The sequence below is a fragment of the Macaca nemestrina genome, chromosome 11 (assembly GCF_043159975.1).
Source record: "Macaca nemestrina isolate mMacNem1 chromosome 11, mMacNem.hap1, whole genome shotgun sequence".
Lineage (NCBI taxonomy): Eukaryota > Metazoa > Chordata > Mammalia > Primates > Cercopithecidae > Macaca > Macaca nemestrina.
Window position 1 is genome coordinate 59,968,369 of NC_092135.1, and position 12,064 is coordinate 59,980,432.

The window sequence follows — 12,064 nt, forward strand, 5'->3', positions numbered from 1 at the left end:
AGCCACATTTCAATCTGGAGCTACCATGGGAGGAAAGCCGTTTGTTAGAGATGGCAGAGCAGAAAGAAAAAGACCACAAGCTATCCCTGACATGTTTACCTTTGATCTTCTTGCCTCTGGGCTTCTGATTTTGCGAAACATATAACCCTTTTATCAGTTTAGTCTCTGTGGCTAGATTTATGTTACACACAGTCAAACATAACACCTAACTGATATATTTCACTTAATTTCTACACTTGAATGACTCCTCACTCACTTCCTTAGCTTCCTTTTTCAATGACATCCCTTCGTTTGCCTCTTGAACTTCAGGACAGACTTATCTTTTCTATTTTTGACCCTTGGCACTCTTTTGGGCTTGACTCACACTCACTATCTTATGGTCTCCCTTCCATTTACCTCTACTACATGCCAGTTTTCTTTGTGGACTACCTCCTCTCCTTTGTGTGAGTCTTTTTCTGAAGGATGATGCCTCACTGCGTGTGTCCTAAGGTGTTCTCAAGATTTTGACTTTGGTTTCATGAAAACACACACATACACACATGCATGCATGCATACACGCACACAGAGGTATATATTCAGTTTCCAAATCAAATTTTAGTTATAAATGGGACATCTTAGGTCACCTGTGGATAATTGGTGTAGGGGTGGTAAATATAACACTTTGCATAAAAGAAAACATAGTGAACATCTGAAAGTTGCCTTGAGCTCCTTCAGTGAGAACTGTGAAAAATATACTATACTTTGATCTTACCAATTGAATACTTTAACAATCAACATAGCCATCTTCTACCTAAAAAATAAGAAAATGAACAAACAAAAACCCTATGTGTGAATATGCTTTTGTAGCCTGTGAGCCTCCCTCATTGAGGTGTTTTGGAGGAAGATATGATGGTTTGGGTTCTGGAGAAGCTGACAGACATAATTTTGACACATACAGTGGTAACTTCTGCCCTGATCTGCTCCATGACCACCATTTTAGGATGAATACTTCAGGATGCTATTTTTACTGAAACCTCATTGTAAGGCAAAAAATCAGTTATAATCGAAGACTTCTTTAAGAAATGATGGTGATTGGACAATTTTAACTTTATATTTTCACATGAGGAACTTAGTTCCAGAGAGTTTATGTGACTTGCTCAGGATCCTACAGCTAGCAGTAGCCTTAATTAGACAATTCTGGTCTTAAGATTTCTATCCATTTTGGGAAAAGCTCATCACTATGTCAACAAATAAGAGTGATCATTACAGGTATTAGTTCAAATTCACTACTGCTGATCAAAATATATAAGTAATTTGTAAACGTTAGAATCTTATTGGTGGGTAAGTCTACCCTGTGGGAGCACTATAGAGATAGAGAAAGAGAGTTGGCAATGCTAAATACAGCAAAGAAAAGTCTCAGGCTTGGCAATCACTGTCAGACTGTCCCAAGATATTGGCCATTGCAGGACAAGGAGAACTGGGTACAAGGCATGACGGGAAAACTCAAATGCCTGCAAGTGCAGTATGCAAGTGAAGTGGGCCAGAGGTAAGTTCCTTGATGTCTCCATTATGTAGGTGAGGTGTGGGAGCATGCATGGGCAGGTGCTGGGGACCTACACAAGCCGGGGAGCACCTGATCCTTTAGTAAGAGGCAGCTGCTACTTAGTTACAGGATAGACTTGCCTTTTGGGTCTAATATTGCCTGATGACCTACATTTTCAGGAGATGCTACAAATCAATAGTTTTCCATGAAAGACCCTGATTTTTCAATGTTGGCTCAAAATGTTAAAAGTTCTGTGCAGCCATTTGAAGCATGAAGTCATGCCTGTGCACCAGATTTGACTTGTGGACTGCAGCTTAGAAAACAGGGGTGCTTGGAAGGAGTGGGGCATGAAAAAGGGGGACATAAAAAGCAAACAGACAATGATAAAGAAGCTTGAAAATTTTATTTAATTGTATCTTTGATACATTGAAAGCTGATTTTTTTTAAGACAAAGGTTTCAAGAAGAAAGTTATCTTTCCAGTTTCACCACTGTGGCTACCAGTTCTTCTCTTCTCCTATTATTATAATGCAGATATGTCATGATTGGAATAATTTACATTTATAAATTATATCATAGAAAAATAATTTTATCACTAAATGTAAACAGGTTGGGGTACTTCATCCAAAATAAGAAGAAAATAACAGAATCTAGCACTTTCATATTTTATAGCTGATATTTTAGCAATATTTTCACAAAACTTTATTCCATTTACAATTTTTGGCTACACAACACTAAAAGAAAATTTATTTATTGGCATGCAAAGCAATATGGCCTCAGAATACACCTCTTAAATTTACAGGACTTAACGTTTCAAACATCCCACGTGACTGGCAGGTGATGTTGTGAAGATGATCTTGAATAGTGATATAGTTATTTCCTAGAGATTAAAAAAAGAAAATGATTTAACATAATTACAATGAGAAGATGATATGGTTAACTTATCCAGAAAGTATTTCAATGATTTATTTTGATAAAAGTTGTTTATTAATCCCTTTGCCTGTAAATCTCTCCATCCTTTGGACTCTTAAAATATTTCCATTTAAAGATTATTTATCGCCGGGCGCGGTGGCTCAAGCCTGTAATCCCAGCACTTTGGGAGGCCGAGGCGGGCGGATCACAAGGTCAGGAGATCGAGACCACGGTGAAACCCCGTCTCTACTAAAAATACAAAAAATTAGCCGGGCGTGGTGGCGGGCGCCTGTAGTCCCAGCTACTCAGGAGGCTGAGGCAGGAGAATGGCGGGAACCCAGGAGGCGGAGCTTGCAGTGAGCCGAGATCGCGCCACTGCACTCCAGCCTGGGCAACAGCGTGAGACTCCGTCTCAAAAAAAAAAAAAAAAAAAAAAAAAAAAAAAAAAAATAAAGATTATTTATCCTAAAATCTGCCCATCAAAGCTATCAAACAATTATTAATAATTATTAAAAAATAAAAATTCATCAAGATAAGTATTTTTTGGTGTCCAGTTCTCACTACTCTTCTTATTAAGCATGTAATATTGTATATGCTGCATTTCACCATTGTGCTAAAATTTCAGCATACATAGCAATTTTCAATGCGACAATATGTGAATGATGTAATATTTCCAATGTTTCATTTCTATCTGTGTTTCTAGTTTCTTGACTCTAATAGACACTCAGTAAATGTTTCTGGAATAAATGAATAAATGTATACAAACTGTAATGATACAAAACAAACATAACGATGTACTCTTATATGACTTAAACGCGCATAATTATTTCTTATATAACGAGAGATTACAGACTTTCCCCCTACATGGGGAATAGCTTGTAGCAGTATGGCAATCAGTACTTATGAAAGTTTGATGGTTTTCAGAATTAACTAAAAAGCAATCACCTGTCAGTGATTTTGGTCTGAATCAACCAGTTTATAAAGTCCCTGGTGGCAAGATTATCAAGAACCGTGTTCATCTCATCAGAGAAAGAACCATCAGCATGTCTGCGGCCAAGTTCTTCAACAATGGCGACCTCTTCTGGGAAACTAAGAAAATAAGGGTTAAAATTAGCGTTTGATTAGACATTTTAAATAAATGATCATAGATTGTCTACCACTGGTAACATGCACAAGTGTCTTGAGGAAACAGGAAAGGATTCTGTTTTTAAAGGGCATATTATGAAACACCTGATAAAAACTCACGTAGACCGGTAACTGCCTGAAAGAGAAAGTAGTAGAGCTGAGATCTAATACCAAGCCTGCATAATTTCATGCCCCTTTCAATCTTCCAGGTTGTTTTGAAGATTTTAGTATATTGACAATACAGGAACTATTGTTGAGATTATTAATTTGTCTGTAGTTCAACAAAATATAGCATATCCTATAAAATCAGAGATTGCTGAAACAGCCTTACAAAATGCAGTATTAAGAGGTTAAAGCTTCATCTATATTAGATTTTTCTCTTTCACTGGTTTACAATTGCAGAATTTTTGCTATCCCTTTAAAACACTACAAAATACCGTCAAGAGTAAGAAACTATGTTACCACTGGTTTTATAAGTTTAATTATTAATGTTTTAAAAACCAACCATTATGCTAGTTCTCTTTCATCTTGAGATCTCTTTAAATTTCAGTAAGCTTGTTTTAAATCTAATTTAAAAATCAGAGTTGAACATATATTCTCTGTCTCTCATAGTTCATCTCTCCAAAAAAATCAGGAGAAAATGAGATGGTTCACGGGTCTGTTTGGTTGTGTTAAGATCCAAGCAAGTAATGAATGGTCTTGGTTGTTTTTCAACTTCGATTGTTTAATAGATATCTATATGACAGCCCCATACAAAATTGGATATGTAGTTAAATATATGGATGTTTTTACCTGTTTGTACTTTGAATATCATTTTATCAACATTTTATGTTTGGTCACTTTCAGTCTTCATCAAATTTTTATCTGAATGTTTATTAACATATAAATATATGTTGATCACATATGTAAATATTTAAAGTTAAGCTTTAAATATTACATGTTTTCTTTAAACATTGGAAGTTTTCAGCACCATTTCTTCTTTTTCCTTATCTCTAGCTCCCCTGGAACAGTCCTAGTTTCAACTTGTCTCAGTGTAGTTATTAAAAACACCCTATTTACTCTCAGAGGTGGCCTGGTTTGGCCAAAGATTTAATACCTAATTATAATGTAACTACAAGGGGGATAAAAATGTAACTTGTTTGGCTCTATTATTAATACTTAGTACCAAAAACAAAATGGACTCAACTTTTGTATACTGTTTCTCATCAATAGGAATTATTTCCTTACTTTGCAAGACTACTAATTGCTTCTGTAATCCAGATCCCTATATAGATAACTGTAGTCTTAAATTTTCTGCATCAAGGCAAAAAATGTCAAATAAGAATGTACAGACTTACTCTCGCCTTCCTCGGCCTTTCACCAGCCAAGCAATGAATTCCTTGGCAGCTTGGCCTTCCAAATAAGAACTTACATCACTGGTAAAGGTCCCTTCAGCATGTCTCTCAAATTCATCGTGACGTTTGGCAATGTTATTCCTGAAAGAAATGTGAAAGTTAAATTGAAGATCTGTCTCTTTGGCAATATGGTTCTCACCTATAAGCAGTGGCAACTTTGGGTTCAGGATTCTATGTAGAAGGGGCTTAGGGAGTTTAGGCGATGAGGGTTGCTAGGGGATTTGTCGTGAAGCTACGTTAATGTTCTGGATTGAAACTGGTGGAAGAGGGCTACTAACAATCGGTGGGCTAAAGCTCCCCCTCCCTTCCCAGCATACCCATCTGCAATCCCCTGCTTGTGTATGCCATTGGTTATTAAAGCTGCCTTACCTTTGACGTTAGCCTCAATGAATACAGGCTATCCACTGTGCTATGTGACTTGCAAGCAAGGCAGCTGTTTATTATTAGTAAGTATGGGGTCAGAGTTAGTTAATTGATTTGAGGGAAAGCAAAGGACCATCTTGAATTGTCACCAAAAGGACCACTTGATAATGGATTAAAGAAAATGTGTGATCTGCTAGCAACAAGGAAAGCAAAGAAGATGACCCCATATCAACATCAAGTATGTGCAGAGCACCGTGGATGTGAGCCGTCAGCTGCTGTCAGTCTCCCTGGCACATATTATGCCATATCACCTCATCTTAAACATGTAGCCAACCCTGCTTGAGTGTGAGGATTGCTTTACATCAATTTACCAAGTTGTGGCATTCCCATTCTACAAAATGAGGACAGTTGTTTGCATTTTTATAAATTTGTGATTTCTCACCTTTCACTGTAGTCCTTAACAGGGACCTCTCCCAGTGTCTGCTCTGACCATGATAGCCATCTTCCTGTGGTTGTACCCTCTATTTTAAGAACCTTTGGTTAGCAACTCTATTTCTCCTATTCCTCCTGCTTGCTTGTTCTCTCTCCCTCTCTCTCTGTCTCTCTCTCTCCCTTTCTTACTCTCTCTCTCTCTCTTCTCCATTCTATCCAGACAAATCTATGTCCTTTTCCTGATTTTTTTTGATTTCTTCAGCTACTTTCTATGCATAACTCCCTTCCCCTTGTGGGCCACTCTCCAAAAAAATTGTGAAATTCCACCATCTCTGTGAAACCCTTGCGGATAATTTCCTCCAGTAGCCTAGATGCAGCAAAAAACCCAACACTCGTCAAAGAAAATCCAACATTAAAATGTATGCCTTCCGATAGGCTTGTGTTCTTATTTGCTGCCTTCTCTCTCTATGCTGTGCAGCTAGGCTGTAATTTTAAATGCATGTCTTGGATTTTATTCTACAAGAAAAAGAATGCATCTGTTTCCATTCCTTACCCTTGGCTGGGGGATAATTTTAATGTTGGGTTTGAACCCCACAAAAGAATGTTACATTTGCTCTATCTTTCGGTAGAAATTAGATTGGTAACCTCGTAGGTCCACAAAAGTAAATTTTCACTTTAAGGGAAAGTGAGTAAGCAAGTAAATATTGCTAGGACTACCACTGGGAAAATAATTTAAAGTCTATGTCACACTGGAGGTTGGGTAAGTGGTTTAGAGGGGTGCGGGTTAAGACATTCGGAGGCATAATACAAAGGAGAGCATCCACAACCCTAAATATCTTCAAAATGATCAGAGCTTATGGGCACTATTTGACGAGCATAAGAACTTAATAATGTCAATAGAAATTTTAGACCTATTTAATACATTTATGTGCAAGTTTGAACCAGGTTTAGACTCTTACCTGTTCCTCTTGGTATTCATCAACCACTGCACAAAATCTTGGGCACGCCTGGAGTCCAGATACTTGCTGTAGTCACTGGTGAATGTGCCCTGTGAATGGCGCTTGTCCTCATTCATCTGATCAGGATCACCGAGTGGGTCTGTCTGGGAAGCTGAGACTGATCTGTGAAGAACAGTGATTGGTACAACATAAATCTCTCTTCAAGAGTAGACTCACTTGAGAAGCATCTTCACTACAAAAATACAAGACCATATAAAACAGTAAGGCAGGCATCTAGAGTATTTCAATAGGTAGTTTAGAGAGATCTTCCTCAGCTTGTCATGAGATCCCATTGTTTTAGTATAGTTGCATACGCTATTATTCTGAATTCTAGTAACATGTTTCTCAACTGACCTCTTTTTTCCTGAAATAGGATTAAACAAATCTTTTTCTACTAATTAATCTACCCATGATTATGCTAATAGTGACAGAAGAGAGTATTGACTTGAATGTTTTAAAAGAGTGAAGCATCCCAAATCATTTCTTTGAGCAGCAGATTTATGTTCCCAGTTTTGTTTTGCATATATTAATAGGAAAACAGCACAATTATCTAGTTATATGGTGGCTAATAGTGGAAAGAAGACAATTAAAAGTTCAAAGAAAGGCAAGAAAAAGGACACTTTCTAATTTGAAACTGTATCATGAATAATCCATATGCCACTAATCAACAGTTGGTTGGCATGGTAAATACACGGAGAAATAGTCAATGTAATTAATACTCAGAAATGAGATACTATTTTTACCTATGAAATTAGCAAACATTGAATGCTGAGGAGGATATTATGAGGAGTATTTCTACACTGCTGATGAGAGTGTGCATGTATATGAACTTTCTGGAAAGCAAGTTGGCAAGATATTATAAAAGGTTTAAACTCATTCAGACCCTTTGATACAGTATTTTTACAACTATAAACCTATGTACAAAAAATAGTAAGAAATGTAGGAAAGTGTGTATATAAAATGTTGTTTGCAACATTCTTCATGGAAGAAATCTGAAGACCTCTTAAGCTTCCCAAATAAATAGCTAAACAAATATTGTACATTTATGGGATGACATAGTATGCAGCCATTAAATATCATATGTTTAATAGATATTTTTAATAATACAGTAAAATTATATAATAATACTACATTAAGATATCAAGCATGATACAAAGCCATATAATGAGCCAAGAGATATTTATGTACGGTTTACATAAAACACAGGAAAGTAATACACCAAATTTGTTTACTTTGAACAGCTTTCTTTGGACAGTGGAATTTTGAGTACTTAGTATTTTTTGCATACTTTTCATACTTTCCATCATGAACATGTATGGCTTTTACATTTAGGAAGAAATAATGTTATTTTTTAAAGGAGGAAAAAAGAGAAAAGGGTTGGTGTGAATAATTGAAATAATCTATTATGCAGTGTGTGAGTAATGAATTGACAGAATCATCTGTAGATTTCAAAGAGCTATAATTTCCCATGTAACATGTTTTTCAACATTTCTCTCTCCTTTGATTATAAAAAACACATACTCTGATCTACACTCCAACAAAGTCTGCTTTTATCACAAGGATACTTTAAACATTTGATCATTGTGCAGAACATTTACTCTAAATTACTGAGACCCTATTCACTAATCATAGTTTTCACAGGCTTTATTCCAACCATATTGATACGTTAGTTCAAGACTATGGATTTAATACCTGGATTTCTCCTCTGTGTCTTGAAGGGAACGTTGCCAGCTGCCTTGTACCAGCATTACAAACAATCCAGCCACAAAGTAAATGCTTTTCATTTCTGCTGTCTGTCAGAACACAGAATGGGGGTAGGGTAAGGGGGGCAGGCAAGCATTTTTAAACACGTTAGGCTAAATTAGTTAGATTTGACTAGATAAATATCGTAAGTAGAAAGAAAAAGCTAGTGTTATCAGTTTTATTCTGATTATATTTTCAGCTTAATTTTAAATAGTGGATTATGTTTTTCCCCCAGATTTTTTGGAGGCAAAAAAGGACACAAAAGATGTGTTCCACCATTAAGCTTTTTCATTAATGTAGGGACACTTCTGTTTAATAATTAGAAGGCTCATTTCCAGACTGGAAATTAAAATGTCCACAATCAACATTTAAAATACCCACTGTAGATGATATGCTACATATGGTTAGCCTGAATGGCACCTTATCCATCATGCCACCCCCCTCACTATCAGTCTGGCTTTCAATTAATAGTCCTTCACTTCCAAGCATTTACATTATACTGCATTTCAACTATCTTAAAGCAGCCTCAGGCTACAACTTGGCATACCAGCTGTCGGTTCAGATGTATTATTCATTTATATTTTAAATAGTGTAACTTGGTCTAGACTTTGTAATTATAAAGCGGCCAACAGATTTGAGGTATTTTAGGGTGCTTTGACCTGTTCTAAATTAAAGGGAAAAAATCATTTTAAAGACAAGCAATTTGCAGCAAGAACTAATGCTTCTGGCAACGTGAACAATCACAACTAAAAAACTAAGAGATTACTATCTAAAAGAAAATTAGAGCTTACTTCTAAAGTCATAAAAGTCCCCAGGTTGTTTTCTAATTGGACTTAGATGAGGACATGTCATTCACTGCTAGTGACACCATAGACTTGGTTATAGGATACACCTAATTTCTTGTCCTTGTGTCACAAGCGGATGCCCTGTGAAGCCATAGTATGTTAAGGACATGATGATGCAGTGTGGATGGGGACTGGGACCAACATGAATGTGGGACAGAGTGTCCCCACAGAGCAAGCTCTTCAATTTTCTGAATGGGGACATCAAGTCCAGTATTTGTTATGGATCTCTGCTACTTTGAAACCCAATGGTGTTTCCTTTGAGAAGTGGGCATTTCAATCCAAGTTTGACTATGCTTATCCACAAATAATTTGAATGAGTATTTTTAGCAAATGACATTTGTTTGGAATAAGGATTTCACAAATATTATCATTTTTAAACTATCAATCTTTTCCTTAACATCTTAGCTGTATTTGCTATCACTGGCAATAAAAGATAGACACTGTAATACCTGCAGCAGTAACTTTTTTCTTTGAAATATTAAGTTTTTTTGTAGACTGAATGGACGATTAGACAAAGGAACATAGTAGGAATGATATATTCACCCTTCTTCATTCATCAACATCAAATTACCATTTGACATTTTGCTATGTTTCAGTTTCACCAGTTGGCAGACGTTGGAAACCTTGCCATATATTTAGGTAGTGTCTTCTGATTATAACTCTCAATTGTTATATCCATGCTTTCAGGAATATTTAAATATTAAAGTAAGCACTTCTTTTTACAATTATACCACTGTTGGAAAGTTTCTTGTAAAAGCTTTTAGTCTTTCACAAGACTGAAAAAATACTCATTCCACCCAAAGTCCTAAGCATTTTGCAACATCTCCTATTATGTTCCATTGAGGCAGATTTAGAGCAGAAGGTATCCTGCCACTTCAGGAACCGATGGAAGAAAGAACAACCATAAACAACATAAAGAAGTGAGCGTTCTGTATCTTATAATATTACCAACATTAAATGGCTTCTTCTGAAGAAAGACCTGGCTTTAGAAATCTCACTTATTTGTTTGTGAAAGTCTACCAAATTGTGGGAAAAAATAAGAATAGAGTTAATTGTTTGAATACAATTGCTGAGAAAGTAAATATTTATGTTATTTTAGTATCAAAATCTTATTCGATAAGAAAATAATTTCCAAATTTCCCCCTCTTTAGGTAGTCTAAAGAGAGGCTACAGTTTTGTAAGAACTACAAATTTCCACTTAAATTTAAAGGAAAGTGTGGTAACAATAATAAGTAGGAAGTCTTAGAGAAAGATTAATCTTAGACCTAAAAAAGAAGACATTATATTCTATCCCCGAATATATTGGCATTGTAGTCCACATAAATCCTTTTTTAAACTGGTTAGCTCATTTTATGTAATAGGTCTTCAGTATGTATGGAAAAATACACCACTTAATCATTTACTCCACTGAAGATCTTTGTAAATTTGTGTTTTGTCTTTAGGAGCTTAATCTAAAAAGACAAATTAAAATTTTATTCCAGAGGGTAGCTATTTTAGATTTTATTACTATTTGTCCTCAATACATAGTAAATAGTTATTAATCTATGACTTCACTCAGATCCATCCAAAGAAAACCCCCAAATAGATACTTGTTCTCCGCACCAAGTATGCTATGTTTTATTTACAAAGAGTAGATTTCACGGACTTTGACTTTCTGATAGATGTCTGAAATTTGAATATTTGAAAGATGATATTTAATTTGCTCTTTTGGAAAACTAGAGATTTTAATTGGTAAAAAGCAATTTCTGTTATAGGCTCCCTAATGGACACATTTCTGCTTACTTTAAAAGGCGCCTTCTGTTCAAAGTAGTGTACACATCTATCAAGTCCAAGAAAAATATTTATTCTTCAAAATGTTACCAATTATTTTAAAATACAATTCTTATAACAGTTAAGTATTATAACAAGTGCATTGATTTGAATCTTTTTTTTTCTTTCTATTTTATATTTTTGCGTGGAATTATTTTTCCAACTCGCTTTGCAACTTCGCTATATTAAAGTACACGTAAATGCATTTGATATAACCTTTTCATCTCCGTTCCTCTCTGTCTGCTATTAGTAATAAAGTCTAAGATGAAAGAACAACATTTTAATTTATAATACTTTGATCCTTTAAAAACACTTAACTGTCCCCCAAACAGGATTTACAATTTTATAATCATCTTACCTTCCGGTAGTGTGCTGTAGAACAGAGCAGGTGAAGAGAGAGCAAGCCCTCTTTGGGAACTTTTGATGTGCTCTGTGTCCTAAGCTCTGCACTTCTGCACCAAGGCGCACTGCTTTTATATACTCTCCAGCTCTGTTTAGCCTCACAGATATTACGCTGACAATATAAATTTCTCATCTGTAAATAATGAGTTTTTGTTACAAATGACTTCCCTCGCCCACTCACTTTGCTCATCTGCATTCTACGCTTACATTGGGTGACAAACCTCAGAGACCTGGAAACTTTTTATGCACTCTTGTGTCTTTTTTTTTTTTTTTATTTTGGTTGGGAATGGGAAGAGCAGCTTGGAAATTCACCTTCCACTTTCAGTCACGCATGAAAACCACTTAAGTTCTCTAAAGTGAATTTTGATGTTGAAGACAAAAGACCTTGAAATTACATAGCCCATGGCCAGCCCTGTTTTGTGCATGGCCTCATTTGAGGTTCTTGTAAGTCTTTTGGTTTGCTACCTAGCCATGATGAATTTACCTGAATGTAACAATCACTTCAGTCATTCTTCTATCCA

At 35.8% G+C, this 12,064-nt stretch overlaps 1 protein-coding gene across 1 annotated transcript; it reads right to left on the minus strand.

Moving 5' to 3' along the window:
- Window positions 1–1,906: 1,906 nt before the first annotated feature.
- LOC105483344 (glucagon) lies at window positions 1,907–11,591 on the minus strand. Its single transcript, XM_011744176.2, has 6 exons — window positions 11,500–11,591; window positions 8,437–8,537; window positions 6,706–6,867; window positions 4,895–5,032; window positions 3,378–3,521; window positions 1,907–2,400 (listed from the first exon to the last, which is right to left on the minus strand). Exons 2-6 carry the CDS (start codon window positions 8,526–8,528, stop codon window positions 2,394–2,396), a joined length of 543 nt encoding a protein of 180 aa, XP_011742478.2. The 5' UTR covers window positions 8,529–8,537; window positions 11,500–11,591; the 3' UTR covers window positions 1,907–2,393.
- Window positions 11,592–12,064: the final 473 nt, after the last annotated feature.

What these genes read in the sequence shown, in the direction of transcription:
- LOC105483344 (XM_011744176.2), bottom strand. Translation starts at nt 8,528, where the DNA reads ATGAAAAGCATTTACTTTGTGGCTGGATTGTTTGTAATGCTGGTACAA. An exon ending in ATGAATACCAAGAGGAACAG is followed by an intron (nt 5,033 to 6,705) that starts GTAAGAGTCTAA and finishes CATTTCTTTCAG; the next exon opens with GAATAACATTGCCAAACGTC. An exon ending in AAAGGCCGAGGAAGGCGAGA is followed by an intron (nt 3,522 to 4,894) that starts GTAAGTCTGTAC and finishes TTATTTTCTTAG; the next exon opens with TTTCCCAGAAGAGGTCGCCA.